The 17,911-nt window shown below is 36.9% G+C and overlaps 3 protein-coding genes across 5 annotated transcripts; 1 reads left to right on the top strand and 2 right to left on the bottom strand.

Moving 5' to 3' along the window:
* On the top strand, nt 1–3,180 carry LOC111782676 (alpha/beta-Hydrolases superfamily protein). 2 transcript variants are annotated; one of them, XM_023663473.2, is made up of 8 exons: nt 1–440; nt 650–694; nt 788–917; nt 1,592–1,655; nt 1,736–1,784; nt 2,214–2,311; nt 2,688–2,826; nt 2,933–3,180. In XM_023663473.2, exons 1-8 carry the CDS (start codon nt 96–98, stop codon nt 3,077–3,079), a joined length of 1,017 nt encoding a protein of 338 aa, XP_023519241.1. In that variant the 5' UTR covers nt 1–95; the 3' UTR covers nt 3,080–3,180. The 2 variants fall into 2 exon arrangements, with proteins under 2 accessions (XP_023519241.1, XP_023519240.1); XM_023663472.2 differs by having other exon boundaries at nt 3–440; nt 1,586–1,655.
* Nucleotides 3,181–3,953: 773 nt separating this feature from the next.
* On the bottom strand, nt 3,954–4,759 carry LOC111783479 (protein TIFY 5A). Its single transcript, XM_023664410.2, has 2 exons — nt 4,497–4,759; nt 3,954–4,406 (listed from the first exon to the last, which is right to left on the bottom strand). The coding sequence occupies exons 1-2, from the start codon at nt 4,622–4,624 to the stop codon at nt 4,115–4,117; spliced, it is 420 nt and encodes a 139-aa protein (XP_023520178.1). The 5' UTR covers nt 4,625–4,759; the 3' UTR covers nt 3,954–4,114.
* Nucleotides 4,760–9,509: 4,750 nt separating this feature from the next.
* Nucleotides 9,510–11,812, bottom strand: LOC111783358 (9-cis-epoxycarotenoid dioxygenase NCED2, chloroplastic). 2 transcript variants are annotated; one of them, XM_087120382.1, is made up of 2 exons: nt 10,786–11,812; nt 9,510–10,623 (listed from the first exon to the last, which is right to left on the bottom strand). In XM_087120382.1, the coding sequence occupies exons 1-2, from the start codon at nt 11,654–11,656 to the stop codon at nt 9,890–9,892; spliced, it is 1,605 nt and encodes a 534-aa protein (XP_086976508.1). In that variant the 5' UTR covers nt 11,657–11,812; the 3' UTR covers nt 9,510–9,889. The 2 variants fall into 2 exon arrangements, with proteins under 2 accessions (XP_086976508.1, XP_023520051.1); XM_023664283.2 differs by having other exon boundaries at nt 9,512–11,810.
* Between the last annotated feature and the right edge of the window lie 6,099 nt (nt 11,813–17,911).

Here is a 17,911-nt window from a genome sequence, read left to right as displayed (position 1 = left end):
AAATCTCTTTTATTTCAAGATCGAAATTGCAATTGCGAAAGGCAAAGGCGAAGGTTGAACTGTAAATGACCTGAAGGAAGAAAATTTTGGAATTCATGGCTGTTCTTGCCTCTATCCATCCCATCTCCCTCCTCCCTACTCCAAAACCCACCTTCAGGCCAAATGCCCAGCTCCTTAAACCCCATAAAATGCGAGTACCCTTCAAGCTGAAGGACCAACAGAACCGCATTTTCCATGAACTCCCCTCTGGTCTTCAAATGGAGGTGATTGTGCAAAAGGGTTCCGCGAAATCGGCCGAATCAATGGCTGCAAATGTGGAACGCCCACCTCTGCTCTTTGTCCATGGAAGCTACCACGCGGCTTGGTCTTGGGCAGAACACTGGCTGCCATTCTTTTCCGCTTCTGGGTTCGATTGCTATGCCATCAGCTTGTTGGGTCAGGTGGGTGTCCCTCGATTCCATTCCTTTTGCTAAAATGCTAGAATTTTGAGATATTTAGGGATTTGATTAGCATTCCTAAGAATTGGGATTTGGATGGCTATCTCAGTTCATGCCTAATTGTTGATTCTATGTATAAATTGCATCTTAATGTGTATAAAATTGCTGTTGTGAGCTATAAAAAGACTGCTAAACTGTTTACATCCAATCAGGGTGAAAGTGATGCACCATCTGCATCGGTGGCTGGTACTCTCCAGGTAATTTAGCTATCTATCTACCTGAAAGCTTCTCTGTTTTTTGGATGTATTGGTGGTGTTCTTATTTCTTCCTCATTCCAAATTTTGTAGTAGACACATGCGAGTGATATTGCTGACTTCATTCATACAAGTTTTAGTATACCACCAGTGTTGCTTGGGCACTCATTTGGAGGTCTTATTGTACAATATTACATAGCAAACAGCAAATATGATGGTTTTTCAGGTAGCTCGTTTTCATCAATCTTTTCTTGATAAAAGTGAAGCAAGTTCTAGTTCGTAATTGAATTGGTTTAGTAAAATGTGGAGATTTTATCTATCTACCAGTTTAGATTATATGGTCTTATGTAACGAGGTCAAATATTTTTGTGAGATCCCTCATCGATTGGAAAGGGGAATGAATCATTCTTTATAAGGGTGTAGAAACCTCTCTACCTAGAAACCTTGAGGGGATGCTCGTAAGGGAAACCCCAAAGGGGACAATATCTGCTAGTGGTGTGCCAACAAGAGTGTTGGGCTCCGAAAGAGGGTGGATTGTGAGATCTCACATCGATTGGAGAGGGGAACGAGTGTCAGCATCTCAAAGGGGGGGGGGGGGGGGGGGTGAATTGTGAGATCCCACATCGGTTGGAGAAGGATAACAAAACATTCTTTATAAGGTGTGGAAACCTCTCTCTAACAAACGCGTTTTAAAAACCTTGAGGGGAAGCTCGGGAGGGAAAGCACAAAGAAGACAATATCTGTTAGCGGTGGGATTGTGTTAGCGGTGGGATTGAGTTGTTATAATTTCTTATGTTAATTTCATATCTTATACTAAGAATCCATTACAACTTGCAATTGTCAAGGCTCAATTATTTTATACATATATGATTTCATACATAATGCATGATCTAGATACAGAAAGATTGTTCCCAAGGCTTACTGGAGCTGTTCTTGCCTGTTCTGTACCTCCTTCCGGCAACAGGTACATCCATACTGCTCAGTTCAAAATCATTTCTTCATGAACATAATCGACCTAACTCGGTATTTTCTTCTCTTCTCCAGTGGACTCGTAAAGCGCTATCTCTTTACCAAACCCATTGCTGCTTTTAAGGTACTTCCTCATGAATTTGAGACATAATAATTAGTGCTGGGTAGCTTCTGCATCCTTTTTTATGAGTCTATTGACTGTTCTTGGTTCATTGGGTATGTCATAAGTACAAACATGCCTTTGGTAGTGCCTTCTATTTCTCCACCTCAAATCTGTTCGATATAGGCATTCCACTTAAAGCATTAGCGATGTGAGATCCCATATTGGTTGGAGAGGGGAACGAAGCATTCCTTATAAGGGTGTGGAAATCTCTCCCTGGTAGATGCGTTTTAAAATCGTGAGGCTGACAGTGATACACAACGGGTCAAAGTGGACAATATCTGCTAGCGGTGGGCTTGGGCTATTACAAACGAACATGACATACTTTTACTAAACCTTGAATGCTCCCACGTATTTTAGCGATTCATGACTATCTTGTTTCACTTTGAGTAGGTGACACTCAGTTTGGCAGCAAAGGCTTTTCAAACATCTCTTCCTCTTTGCAAGGAGACATTTTTCTCTGCAACAATGGAGGATCGTCTTGTTTCACGGTTCGTATAGTTTGAAATACCTCAAGTTAATTTAGTTGTTGTGATCATTGTTCGGTTTCCAGTCCATAAATGCATTGGAAATTTGATAGCTAAGTTGGATAAGAAAAGTTATGGAATTATCGTAAGAAGAGTGATGTAACATTTGTGAGATTCCACATCGGTTGGAGAAAAGAACGAATCATTCTTTATAAACATGTGGAAACTTCTCCCTAGCAGACGCGTTTTATAAACCTTGAGGGAAAGCTAAAAAATGACAATATCTGGTAGTGATGGGCTTGGGCTGTTACTCGAGTTAGAACGCACGGCGAAGTATTTGCATTCCATGTTTAAATGTTAGTCTATAATCTGCTTCAAAATCTCTAAACTTCCTTTTCAGATATCAAGAGTTGATGAAAGAAAGCTCAAGGATGCCATTATTTGATCTAAGGAAGCTGAACGCATCCCTTCCAGTACCATCACTGCCCAAATCTTGCATGGAAGTACTAGTGCTTGGTGCAAGTGATGATTTCATTGTGGTATTCATTTATTTTTAAGAACTGGAATCAAAATTGTTCTGCAACAATTTGTTTAAACTTGAGCTCCTTTTGTAATGGATGAACACTGCTGTTTGTTCTTGTGTAGGATGCTGAAGGATTGAATGAAACAGGCAGGTTTTACAGTGTGACACCAATCTGTATACAAGGAGTTGCTCATGACATGATGTTGGATTGTTCTTGGCAAAAAGGTGCAGATGCTATCTTAACATGGCTTAATTGCTTAGGATCATAAACATCACCTACCTTCCAATTTTGTTATCAATATTCTCCTCTCTTGTTTCGAGATCGTATCGAACTTTTTGGATCTGTTCAATAGAATATCGGTATTTTATATGTGAGTTTCCCCGTACTTGAACCATTCTATAACTTGATTATGTAGAGGCTATGTGTAACCGTCCATGTCTACGGCTAGCAGATATTGTCTTATTTGAGCTTTTCCTTTCAAGTTTCCCCTCAAGGTTTTTAAAACGTGTCTGCTATGGAGAGGTTTCCACACCCTTATAAAGAATGTTTCGTTCTTCTCCCCAATCGATGTGGGATCTCACAATCACCCCCTTCGAGGCCAGCGTGTCCACCCCCCTTTGAAACTGCACACCACTAGGTGTCTAGCTCTAGTACCATTTATAACCGTCAAAGCCCACTGCTAGCAGATATTGTCCTCTTCGGGATTCCCTTTCGGGCTTCCCCTCAAGGTTTTTAAAACGTGTCTGCTAGAGAGAGGTTTCCATACCCTTGTAAAGAATGTTTCGTTCTTCTCTCCAATTGATGTGGGATCTCACAATCCACCTCTCTTCGGAGCCCAACGTCCTTTCTAGCATACTGCCTTATGTCTACTCCCCTTTGGGGCTCAGTTTCCTCGTTGACACATTGCCCGGTGTCTGGACCAATGTGGGATCTCACAATCCACCCCCATTCGAGGTCCAACGTGTCCACTCCCCTTTGAATTCAGTCTCCTCGTTGGCTAGGGAGAGGTTTTCACACTATATTACAAAAGCTTCACCGATTCTCAAGATCTAATATTCCCACATAGAATTTATAGTACTACTACGCATCATACACATCATACAAGTTCTAGATCTTGAGTTTGGAGGCAGATCTAAACAACCCAGATATCAAAAAATGATTTTTTTTTTCCAATTTTTCATTAAAGAAACTCCAAAAAAGTAAGTTCTCTACAAATTACATCTCTAAACATCGTTACATATTCAATCATCTGAAGGGAAAAAAAACCAATAAAAAGAAAGAAAGAAAGTGGAGCAATGGAAGGCTAATGATTGTAAGGTGAAGCAGATTGAACCCGATTCTTCCTTTTCTGCAAAAACCTCTGCAAAGATCTCTTCATGGACAGCCCAGAACCAGAACCACCTTCACCATTACACCGCTCGGGCGACATCGACCGTTCCAATTTCCGGCGACGATTAACCGATCGCTCCTCTACATGTCTTGTTGCAAGCATTATTATAGCTCTAGCCTGATCCTCTGTAAAATCCCCAACACAAACTCTCCCATTGTAGAAAATGGTCATCTGCTGCTGAGAATTTTTGCTCGATTCATCATCCCTGCCATAAAGAACAACCCAAAATCAATACACTTTCACAGACATACAAACATTCAAAGAGAAACAGAGATGATAAGAAACAGAAACTTACAAGAATTGGTGGAGACGAGGCTGGTGGTGGCGGTGGTCGCCGGAATCTTGATCGGAGAAAGACGTAGAAGGAGAGAGACGAAGCTCCAAGTTGCAGCTTTGCTCCATGGAAATGGGAAGAACCGCCATTAAAACAGAGCAATCGGAGAAGAATTGAGAGAAACAGAGAGACCCAGATGAAAAAGAATCAGATTTCGCCGGTGGGTAATTCGAATCGGAGAAAAAGATGAGATTTTGCACACAGAAATGGAAGAATCCGGCAAAGAATGAATGTTTATTTATATGTATGCGTGTAGAAGAAAAAGCAGAATTACGCACGTTTGAAATGCTTACGACATGGACGCCAACCTAAGGACCAAAACAATCCGCCGTTATTGATTGGAAGCTCCAAATTTCTCTTTATTTTAATTTTTCTGCCATTTTAATCACGTGCTTTAAGTCGGCAACATTTTCTCTCTCCTCTCTCCATTTTTTAGTGGTTGGTAGACTTATAAAAGTCAAGTTTTATTTTTTTATTTTCTTTTATGAATCACGTGATTTTTTTATTTTTAATTTTAATTAATACGCATTATATTTTCACCCCACCGTCACTGTCGGCTTATTTTTAATTTAAATATCGTGATCATATTCGAATTTGAGTTTGTCACTTAAAAGGGTAAATTAGTCTTTTTCTTTTAGTGACATCATTATGATCAAGTTCGTTATCACTCTTAATCATCAAACAAAACATATAGATGTTTATGGGACGAGACAAGGATATCGAGGCTCTTTCTATTCCCATCTACGTCCTTGTCTCCTCGTATTTCAACAAAAATTTTCATTTTATTTTTTAACAGTTTTGAAATCGTTTGCTCAAACATGTCTGAAGTTATACCTTGAGATCTTACATTAGTTGGAAATAGGAACAAAACATTTCTTATAACCGACATGCTTTAAAACTGTAAGCTGTTACTCGATACTTTTGACTAAATGAATATTTTTTACTATGACTATTCAATATTCCGAAATTAACCTCTTAATCAAAATTTAAAAACGTGTTACCTAAAATAAATTATTACGCTAAGTTTGAAAAGTATATTATAAAAAAAAAAGAGGGTGGAAAGTGGAGTCGTATTTGACAATGATAGCTAAAGCCAACCGTCTTATCTTTTGGTGGACAATTCTAATTTCCAACCATTTAATTGTTCTTATTATTATTTTCATTTTAATATTTATATTATTGTATGTTTTATTTTAAGCTCAATTATATCAAATAATATTAAATAAAAGATAATATCGATGGAATGAGAAATCTAGTGAAATTGGGAAGGGAGTGGAGAGAGATGTTTCTCAGTTAGATGTGCGGGGTCACGAACGAGAATTATATTCCTCATCCTCATCCCTGCCCCCAACTCCTCCAAATTCCTACTTTACCTACCCGTACACTTCATATTCTATATCCCTTTCTTGCTTTACTTTCCTTATTTAGTGAAACAAGAGAATGGTGAGACGTGAAACGCAGTCAAACTAACTGAGATCACATGGAGTAATCTTCGTAGCAAAGATAGTTCGAGTAGACTTTTTTTCTCGATGTTTTTTCTTCCCTACTTCCCTCGAGGTTACTGGCTGGTCTCGAACCAACGCTTAGTAAGCTAGGTCAAGGCCGCTTGTATAAGTTGGAGCTTCACTTGCTTAGTATAGTTCACAGCTAAATTGAGTCTTCCATACCCCACATATTATGCGTAACAAATTCTTATTAAATTCTTATTAAGTAATAGGTTTTTAAGAAGGTTAGCTTACAGGCTAGGTCTCTTTGACCTAAGAACTAGTCTCGCCTCTCTATCTAGCTCTATCAACATGCCTTTTTTTCTTTTTTTTTGGCCATAAAATTCACCTTGAGAGGTCAACCCGATAGCATGTCCTAGAAGGAGAAAACAGGTGGAGCCATCGACTTACAAAGACTGGGGTTGAGGTTTGGACCACATGGATTGCATAAACGTCTAACCATACTATCAAAACAAAACATGGGTTACTCTAAGGACTGAAATTTATAAATGTTTTGAAGTAACTACTTCTTGACGATTCTCTCCCTAAATTAGATTGAGATGAATCCTACAATCCAATCCTTTTTAAAATTCTTTTTTTTTTTCAACGCGACTATAACAAAATCATGTACCAATATATATATATATCTTAAATAAATATTTATTTTTGTGATTAGAATATAAAACTCAAAATGGAAAAAAGAAAAAAATAATAAAAGGTTAAATGTTCATAAACTAATATCCTAAGATAATAATAATAAATAAAAACCCATTGTTTTGTTTTATTTGTTTTTCTTTTTTAATGAATTTTTCTTCCACGTGCAAAAAATAAGTGATCACGTGGAAGTGAAACCAAACCCATGCCAGTGGGTTCGGCGTGTGGTTCTTCCAACTCATTTGTGGGCTGGAAAAAGGGCCCACAATTCCCCGACATTTCCCACCTCTTATTTGTTGACACGTAGATAATCCAATTGCCACCTCATTTTAAAATTTCATCCATTGAATTTGGAATTTTGGTTGTGCCCAATTTTATTAATTAATCCATTATTTTTAATAAAAAAACATAAATCTTATAAAGTCAATACCATATGGTTTATTTAATTCAACCGAAATTTTTTTATTGACTATTGTGCATCACGCTCACCTACCCTACTGAATTAATTAAGGCCCATTTTTTCAAACCATCAACATAAATAATTACAAATTATTTTTAGTCCCTAAACATTTATAAAGTTATAATTTAATTTCCGTAGTTTCAATTTTGTAACAATTTTATCTGTATGTTTAAAATTGTAACTATCCGTTCCTATTATGTTTTTCGACCATACAATAATCGTAAAATAATTTTATAACTTTTTAATAATAAAGGACATTATTAAATGGTTATAAAACTAAATTAAATCATTATAAACCAACCCTACTAATAAAGAAAAATTAAAAAAAAGTTAGGCGAAAGGCTACCAAATTAATCGGCTAAATCCAGATTTTAAATACTTTTCACTTTCCAATCAAAACCCTCCACGTCTCACAGAGGCAATTCGGTAATTTAACAAATCTCACCCATTAATGTAAACCATCTGTGGACACGTGTTGGGTACGCAGAAGTAAAATTTATCAAATCATATTTTGAAGTCTATCTAAATTTATTAGATATAAAACTCAAAATTATATTAACGGATTGAATTGATTTTGAGAAATTTTAAATATTTTGGAGTTATATTATGGACAAATTCGACCTATGTTTGAGCTTGTAGCGACTGACTTTTCTCTCAAAGAATTTCAAACACGTTTGATAAGGAGAGGTTTTCACACCATTGTAGAGAATGTTTATCCACCCTCTTTGAGATTAAGTGTCCTTGCTGATATTCGTTTCTTTCTCCAATCGAAGTAGGATCTCACAATTCAGGGCTTCGTCTTCGTTGGCACACTGTCCGGTGTCTGGCTCTGATACCATTTGTAACTGTTTATGCCAACAACTAATAGATGTTGTCTTGTTTGAGTTTGATTTCATTCGGCTCAAGAAAACTATTTTGAATACCTTTGATGACCAAGTTATTGAGGACATTAGCAGTGGCAACGAAGATAAAAGGGTTGACAGCGTTGTCTTGTATAAGCCCTTTTGATGGTAAGCCACATAAGCTGATTCATTGGGACTAATGGTGCCATAGAGAATGTCCTTGAGTCCGGTGGCTAAGTGCCTTAGAGATGGCTACAAGCCATAGAATTACATAGTTTGTATGAGAACCCACATCGGTTAGAAAGGAGAACGAAACATTCTTTATAAGGGTGTGAAAATCCCTCCCTAGCAAACGTGTTTTAAAACTTTGAGGGGAGGCTCGAAATGAAAAACCCAAAAAGGACAATATCGGCTAACGGTGGGCTTGGATTGATACAAATGGTATTAGGTCCAGACACTAGGCGGTGTGCCAGCGAGGACACTGAGCCCTGAAAGGGAGGCAGACACTGGACGATATGCCAGCAAGGACGATAAGCCCTAAAAGGGGGACAGTATGTCAGCAAGGAGGGTGGACACCGGACAGTGTGTCAACGAGGACGCTAAGCCCCAAAAAGAGGTAGATTTTGAGATCTATAAGTTGCTTTATTATTCTTCTCAGGTATGAACTCTTGCTTTTTGAAGCATTACGAGAAGGTTTGGAGGAAGAAATGGATCGTGACCGACACCGACGTGTTCGTGTCATGGGTTCTCCGGAGGGAACGAAGATGGTTAGAGCTGGGGAGCACATCCGATATGGACATATTCCCAGATGATGATCATGTGATGCAGGCAGCTAAAACTCTAGTTAACAAAGGTTACGATCCTGAACTAATCGACATCAGGTCGTTTAAACCGTTGAAACCGAGCCAACCCCTTATGCATCGACCATGGAAGATTGGACTGTGGTTCAGCCACCACAGATTGTGACTGCCGTTGAACAGCTTTGCCAATAATTAGTTCTAAGCAGCCATAGGCAGAGTGAGTCAGCGTCCAAGTTATGCAACAGTTTGTGGCTCTCCAAGGCCTGGATGACGACCAAAGAGACAGTGTCATAAAATCTCATCAGCTAAGCCATTTATGAAACTATTGCGACACATTTGTTTGTATGAGCAAATCTTCAATGGTTGGCTTTTTACTTGGAAAAGTTCTTGTTACTTGGGGAACACGTCGTTGCACCAAGTTTGTGGCGGCTGTCGGAGCCAAACACGACCATATCACCTTGCTGTTTGACTCTTTTAGCTAGTTTAATGAATGTTTACACCTGCCACTCCAACCGAAACAAATTTGATCCACGTTGGTTGTAGAGTAGAACAAAACATTCTTCATAAGGATCTAGAAAAAACCAAACATTCAAGGGTGTAAAAACCTCTCATAGACGTGTGGTAAAATCCTCGAGGAAAAATACAAAGAGGACAAAATCTGCTAGCTCTAAGTTATATCTTGAGTACAAGTATAAAGAAGACAATATCTGCTAGCTGTGGATTACTTTGAAGAGAAGTACAAAGAGGACAATGTCGACTAGCTGTGGATTACCCTGAGAGAAGTACAAATAAGACAATATTTGCTAGTGGTGAGATTAGGCTGTTTATAGCTTAATTGTTAATTGTACGGGTGTTTTTGTAAAACCCAGATTACGTTATTTCCTTCAAGGTCGAGTATACATTTAACACTTACCCAACAAGAAAACACTAACAACTAAGTAATCATCGAAATACAAGACTAACTACTAGCTTAGACGACTATATCAACATTCTAATACTATTTTTAAATGATTTATTTTCAATATCGACTTAACAAATAAACAAATCGATCCTACCAAAATTTGAATCTACATCCAACAGTTACTATGAGCGGATGGTTGTTCAATAATTTGTGCTAAGCCTGATCTGGTAAGTGGCTAGCATGAACAAACGTGCCATGAAAACCATAGGGTACTCTGGTTGGCAGCTCCACGGAAGCTTCGAGCTTCAAATCAATGGCATTCACAATCTGAAGCTCCGATCTCCATTTCTTCTCGTCGTGCACGAACACCATTATGAACCCATCGTCCTCTCTTTCACAATCGGAATATACATCTCTCCCCAAAAAGTATGGCTCTCCGCCGTACAGTTGATCGCCGTAAATGTACTTCTTTATCTCTCCCGACCAGAGATCCACTTTCGCGAACCCACACGCCTTCGGCCATGGCTCTGTAATAGCCAAATAAGCGTACCGGGTTTTCCTCCCGACAAGGCTCTGGTTCACCATTCCGACTTCCAGGTTCACCTCCTCTGATTTCGAAACGATCGGCCGGCGAGCTGAATCTCCGGTAACCAAATTGAACCGGATTTCCGTTAGAATCGCCTTCAAATCCTCGTCTTGTCCGTTGAAAATGGAATCCGGTGGGGTCATGCAGGACCCGATTACAACGACCTCGTTTGACTCTGTTTCTTCCCACGCATTCCACAGATGAAAACAGAACGTATCAGCCGGCGAATCAACCCATATGAGATTTGATGAATCCGTTGCGTTTTTCGGTAAGAACCCAAATCGGGGCGTCTTTTTCTCGTCGTACATTACCGGAGATCCGCCGTTGATCATTTTCCGAAGATTGAAAACGATTTGTTGATCTGGGATCACGACAAAATTCTCTGTTATGGCGAAATCGTGCATCATTGTCGGAATTTCCACCGGAATTTCGATTTTAGGCGACATTTTCCCATCCGGTGAGAATCGGAAGTGAGTTAAATACGGCTTGTGAGTAAAATTGTAGCTGAGGGCAAAGAGCTCACCGGAATCCGGGTCGATTTTGGGGTGAGCGACCATCGGAGAATCGAGCTGACCCTCGAAATTATACCGCCCGGCAGTGACCAGATCGCCGGAGGGGGTGATACGAACGTGATACGGAAGGTCTTCTTCTGACATAGCCAAAAGACGACCATTGAAGTAGACCAAGCCGGCGTTAGCGACTCCGGTGCCGTGACGGTGGTCAATTAACCCAAACAGTCCTCGAGCGTAGAAGAGAAGAAGACGAGCAATGCCGGAATGTCCATGGAGCTCACCAATGGTCTTGGGAAAAACCGGCCGGCCAATGGACCTTTCTTGAACAAGCCTCTCTGTTTCAGTGAACCTGCAGGCATAGCTGGCACATCCGCCGCCGATTGTGACAGCGTGAATCATACCGTCACCGTCAAACAAGTGATGACCTCCGAGCGGTTCGAATAATGGGTTTGCGCCGTTTCGGAGATAGACGCCATTGATGCAATCAGGGATGGCGCCAGTGACCGGAAGAGAGTGAGAAACCGATTGTTCCGGTACCGGAGCGTAGTTCCCAGCGATTTGGACATGTGGGTCAAAGTTTTTAGGAAGATTAAGGTTGTCGTAATTCAGCAAGGCTTGTTCGAGGATGTCAAAAGCCATGGAAGCTCCTTTTTGCAGTAAATTCCAGCGGGGAGGATGATGACGACATTTGGAAGCGTCGTCTTCCGTGATTCTCGGCCGTTTACTGGGCTGTTTCGGGTAATGGAACACAGACGGGGAGTTTAGTGCGCAGGAAATCACCTCGTTTCTCAGATTGGGCTTTTTCCTAATGGGCCTAGTAGGAAAGCCCAAACCAAAGCCCAAGTGGGGTGAGGCTGAACTTGAAGAGAGTGCCATAGCCATTTTTTAACGTTGAAAATAAATAATTAAAAAAATAATAAATGGAATTGGAATTTCTAGAGAGAGAATGGAAGAGAGAGAGAGAGGGAGAGATTTTTTGGAGGCAAAAATTGAGAGAAAGAAGAAGACATTTATATAGAGAAAGAAAGTATTCGGAATTCGAGTCCGTCTTAGACAAAAAAAAAACACATGTTTTTTCAAAGAAATTAATTAAATTAAATTAGGATGTCGGACATAAGCAAGTATAGTTTCGTGTTTACGAGTAAAGCTCTCTCGATGACGCCTATCAATTTTTACTAATGATATTATGTTCGGTAAATTCTATTAATAATTTTAAAAATATAAGGAATAAATTGTAATTAGAATTATTATAAAAGCACTAAAATGCAACCTGTGGTGTGAGTTTTATTTAAATGTCAAACTTTATTTATTTATTTATTTATTATTATTATTATTATTGTAAAGGAAGAGTCAAAATTAGTAAAATGGGGAAATGATTTTATTCTGTTATTTCTGTCCACAAAAAATTTGTAATATTCAACATTTAACAAATGAGGAAAAAAAAAAAAAAAATCTTCCAACACAAAATCAACTTTAACTTCCTCTTCTTTCTTTTTCTTTTTTTTTTCTTTACTTTATTTATTTATCTTTAATTAATGAACTCGCAAATTCTTGTAATATCATTTTTCGGGAACTTTCTAAAGTCGCCATCTTTAGATACACATTTTTTTGAACGGACATAAATCGACCGATGACAATTAGGTATACAAATTAGATTTTGTAAACAAATAAACATCTTCCGTTAATAAAAAATAAAAAATAAAATAAAAAACAGTGTTAATTTATTTTATAAATTAAAAGAAGGGAGTATACATAGATTTTAGAATAAATAATAAAAATGTATATTTTTTTTTTTTGGTTGAAAAAAAAAATATCTTTAAAATATATAAAAAAAGAACAACAAAACTTATGCTTTACCGAATTTGAAGGGGAAAAGGTGATGCTTTTTATATATATATATATATTTATTTATTTTGACTAAAAGAATATTTTGATTTTTTTTTTGTACATAAAAAATAATTTTGTGATTACTTAAGTTTATTAAATCTCGTCTCTATTTATATATTACAAATTTCTTAAATTTTTAGTCGATAATTAAATATTATATTTATTTTTCTCACCACATGTTTATAAAAGGAAAATCTCGATTAATATAATCATATGCGGGAGAAAAACTAACTCGTTCATTCTAATATTTATTAATTTTCCAATCTAAACATAGCTTAACTCATTAAGATAACATTATATATACATTTATTTTCAAAGTCGGAAATGTTCGAATTCTCACCCTAATCATGTCGAACGTAAAAAAAGACATAAGACGGGAAAGAGTGGGAGATGGGGCTAGCTAAGTGGGAGGATGCATACAAAAACTTGGAACAAATTAAGGTTAATTCAATACTTACTTACGTTAAACATAACATCTTTTATTAATTTTCCAATCTAAACATAGCTCAACTCATTAAGATAACATTATATATACATCTATTTTGAAAGTTAGAAATGTTCGAATTCTCACCAGAACCATGTTGAACAAAACAAACACATAAAATGGGGACGAGGATGGGACGGGTGGGGAGCTAGTCAAGTGGGAGAATGAATACAAAAACTTGGAACACATTAGGGTTAATTCAATACTTACCTTAAACAACGTAACATCTTTTATTAATTTTCCAATTTAAACATAGCTCAACACATTAAGATAACATTATATATACATTTATTTTGAAAGTCAGAAATGTTTGAATTCTCACCGGAACCATGTTGAACAAAAAAAAACACATAAGATGAGGACGAAGATGGGACGGGTGGGGAAATAGCCAAGTGGGAGTATGAATACAAAAGCTTGGAATAAATTAGGGTTAATTCAATACTTGCTCCAAAAGCATTTACCTTAAACATAACATCTTTTATTAATTTTCCAATCTAAACATAGCTCAACTTCTTAAGATAACATTATATATACAATTATTCTGAAAGTCAGAAATGTTCGAGTTCTCACCCGAACCATGTTGAACAAAAAAAAAAAAAAAAACACATAAGATGGGACGGGTGGGGAGATAGCCAAGTGGGAGTATGAATACAAAAGCTTGGAACAAATTAGGGTTAGTTCAATACTTACTCCAAAAACATTTACTTTAAACATACCCTGTTTTATTAATTTTCCAATTTAAACATAGCTCAACTGATTAAGACAACATTATATATACATCTATTATGAAAGTTAGAAATGTTCGAATTCTCACCCGAACCATGTTGAACAAAAAAAACACCTAAGATGGGGACGAAGATGGGACGGGTGGGGGGCTAGCCAAGTGGGAGGATGCATACAAAAGCTTGGAACACATAGAGATAGAATGGTGTGAAAAACAAATGTGGCAGTGAATGAAAGATGAGTAGTAAAGTAAAGGGGTGGCACAGCTTTATAAAAGGGGAAATGAGAGTGTCTTGAAGCAAAAAATGGTAATATGCTCCATTCTCTCCACCCCACTTGTGCTATGCATACTTTTCTTTTCATCTTCTTTGTCAAATATACATAATGAATAATGAGTTCCATCAGTGCCCCCAAACGTAACCCTTCTCATCAAATTAATTCCCTATTCAAACGTCCATTTCTGTCCTAACTTTTTGGTTACATGTATGATAGTGGCGAAGAAAACCTCGAGCTCTTCTTAGCTGCTTCGACACTTACCTAACACACACACACCCGACCCCAACATCAAACAAACAGCATCTTAAGGATGTTACTTTTGCCGAATCTCTACGTTTTCGGCTTTCTAGTATCACGTGAAAACTAATCTATATACACTAGGAACGAGTGTGATGTTCTTGGTGATATCATATGTATAAGATATTTTATGTTCTAACTCCCACGTTGAATCGGTTTTTCGTGTCCTACTAACTCGTTTACTTCTAAACTTACATTTTGAGCTGAGATTCATGTTCATGCTTAGTGTTGTAAGTTGTCATGAAGAATAGGTTCATGCATCTTCTATGCATGTTCTAGTTCATAACTCTTTTTAGTTCATATTCCATTTTGATACATGAATGATCCTAATTCATGTATGACATAAAGGGTTAGTTACAGTGTAATTTTGTATTTGTTGAGCCGCATTTGGAAGAACTTTGTTGATAAACTTTGTAGTCAGAGAGTGAAATATACACTTTGTAAACACTTTGATTATTGAGATTGGTTACTACCCGTGGATGCAAGGAAATTTTTGCTCTCTGAACCACGTAAATCTTTGTTTAATTTTTGTTCGTGGATGTGTGAGTGCGATCGATCTTGCAACACTAAGTACATTACTTGACACTGATAGTCCTTCTCTAGTATAACAAAGTATAGTGTTTTGTTAAGGGTTATAGTGTTTTGTTAAGGGTTGAGCGGGATCTAACATCCCAAGCCCACAGCTAGCACATATTGTCCACTGTGGTCTGTTACATATCGTCGTCAGCCTCACAGTTTTAAAACTTACATGTTTGGGAGAAGTTTCTACACCTTTATAAGAAATATTTCATTCCCCTCTTCATCTGATGTGAGATCTTATATAAGAGCATCGAAACATTACGCCGAATGTCTCAACACTCGTTCTTCTTCCACTATTGCAACGCTCTCTTTAACATTATACCCTCGAGTCCACCGACTCGGCAAGCAATAACCGACGTTGAGGAGGAAGTTTGAAGCAATAATAGTGAAAAATTATTGCAATAATTGAAGGTGAAAAAAATAGAATAGTGGTGAAGTGCAAAGGACAGAGATGGGCACTTATAACTCTCACCAGTTTGAGGAAAATGTCAACAAAACTCACATCTCCTTCCTCTTCCTCTTCCTCTGTACTGTTTTTTGCCAGTTTTGAATCAAATCACTTTTGTTAAGGGTGGAGGTGGGAGAGGTCATTCATTGTTGTTTTAACGCCCACTTTTCGGTAACTGTCGAGTCTTGTTCGTCCTATATCCAAAAAAACGCTATTCAGAGTGTTTAAATTACTCGAAAATTTAAATTCTCTAACCTAAACCATAAGGTTGGGTTGGGTTAATTTTTTTTTTTTTTTTGGTTCAATACTTTGTCAGATATGATAATCACTCCCGGACTATATCAACTGTTGAACATAACTCTCTGTCGGAAACACTCGCACACTTTATTAAGACCAATCGAGAAAAGATTTACAACAACTCTCGGTGGGAAACACTCGTACACTTTATTAAGATCAATCGTCTCTGTGGGAAACACTCACACACTTTATTAAGACCAATAAAAAAGAGATTTACAAGACAGTCCGTAGAAACTATCTTTTGTATTGCTTGTGATTTGTTGGGATTATAAACTAACTAGAGTGGAGGGGATGATAGTCAATCTATTCCTAAAATTTCTCCCGTTTTTTCTAAAATACCTATATCATTTTCTTACCTTTATTCCTAAAATCCTAAATCATAAATATAATTACTCATACAATGGTTGGGCTTAACCCTATTGGGCTAACGATGACATTTTAACACCAACAACCTACAAAGTGCACTTTCCTGTTCGATGACTTAATCATGGAACGTCCTATGCATGATTAGAGCAATTTATTGTTGGACGACCTATTAGAAATTTCTTAAGAAGCGTGTGAGTGAGAAGAAACTATATTGAAATGAAACATATTGATCTATAAAGATGATCTTTACTCTCGTAAATCATTCGAGACATCTAGGTAGCTACGTGTATTATAACGTTAAATGCACGAGACAAAAATGAATAGTTTTCTCAAGTGAAGAATCTTACAACGTAATAAAAACACGTAGTAAGCAAGCCCCAACCACTAAATGCCTAAAAAAAGTTACAAACCTTGGATCCATCTTACGGGCCGACCCAATTTATAGAAGCCCATTATGAGGTTGGCTTGGAAGATTCAATTTACGGGCCGACCCAATTGAGCTAAATTACAAATTTGATCCCTAAAATTTGAAAGATTACCGTTTTAAATTTTTTTAATCGTAAGGACTAAAATTCAATTTTTTCGACCAATATAATCCAAATTTTGTAATTTAACCCACAAAATTAATAATTTAGTTAAATAGTAATGATGAGATATAGTGGTTGAGATATAGGTGAGATTTTATTGCAAAGAGATCCTTACTTTATTTCTTAATTCCTTTTGCTATTTATATTCTTATCCCAACTTTATTCCTTACATGGATTTTTAAGGCTTCATCCAAACACCTTATTTTATATATATATATAATATAAAAAATCTTTATTCGATGAATATTTGAAACGTAAAGATTTAAATGTCGGATCTCCAGTAAATGAATACACGTCAAGAACATTATTTTCAAACAAGTAAAGAATCTATATTTTATTAATTTTGAAAAAACTAAATTACTTTTGATTTATTTTAATAAAAAATTATTAATACTCAACTTTAAAGTTTTAAGTGGAATATATAATAAATAACTTTTTATTATTTTATTATTTTGTTTATAGAAAATGGAAGCAAATATATGACATACCCTTTTAAGTATTTTCTTTAATTAGTTAAATTTCATTACTAAAAATTTTGAAGTATAATTAATTAAACTATTAATAATACATGGTTAAAATAGTAAAAAAATAAATAAAAGGACCTTAATTGGATTTATAAAATTATAAGCATATAAAAAAAAAAAAAAAAAAAAATCTTCACTTTTAAATTAGAATCTCACAATTTACCCTATTTTGGGGCTTAGCGTAGTTGTTCACACACAATTTGGTGTCAGACTCTGATACCATTTGTAATAGCCTAAGCTCACTGCTAGCATATATCGTCCGCTATGGCCCATTATATATCGTCATCACTATAGCGACCTTAAGCTCACTACTGACCGATATTGTTCTTAGGCTTTCTATTTCGGGCTTCTTCTAAAAAAAAATTTAAAACGTGAATGGTGGAGAAAAGCTTCTACACACTTATAAAGAATGCTTCGATCTCACAACCCATCTTCCTTCTCCTTTTCTTCTCTAATCGATGTGGGACTCACCAATCTACCCTCTTTGAGAGGAAGCTCAAAAGGAAAAGTCTACAAAGGACAATATATTTGTAACAATGAATTTGGACGGGTATAAGTGAGGACTCCCCAATCTACCCTCTTTGAGAGGAAGCTCAAAAGGAAAAGTCTACAAAGGACAATATATTTGTAACAATGAATTTGGACGGGTATAAGTGAGGACTCCCCAAT

This window comes from Cucurbita pepo, chromosome 20 (assembly GCF_057944985.1).
Source record: "Cucurbita pepo subsp. pepo isolate OVF chromosome 20, ASM5794498v1, whole genome shotgun sequence".
Taxonomy (NCBI): Eukaryota; Viridiplantae; Streptophyta; class Magnoliopsida; order Cucurbitales; family Cucurbitaceae; genus Cucurbita; species Cucurbita pepo.
The sequence above is the reverse complement of the archived record's forward strand: the minus strand, read 5'-3'. Positions and strand labels throughout refer to the sequence as shown.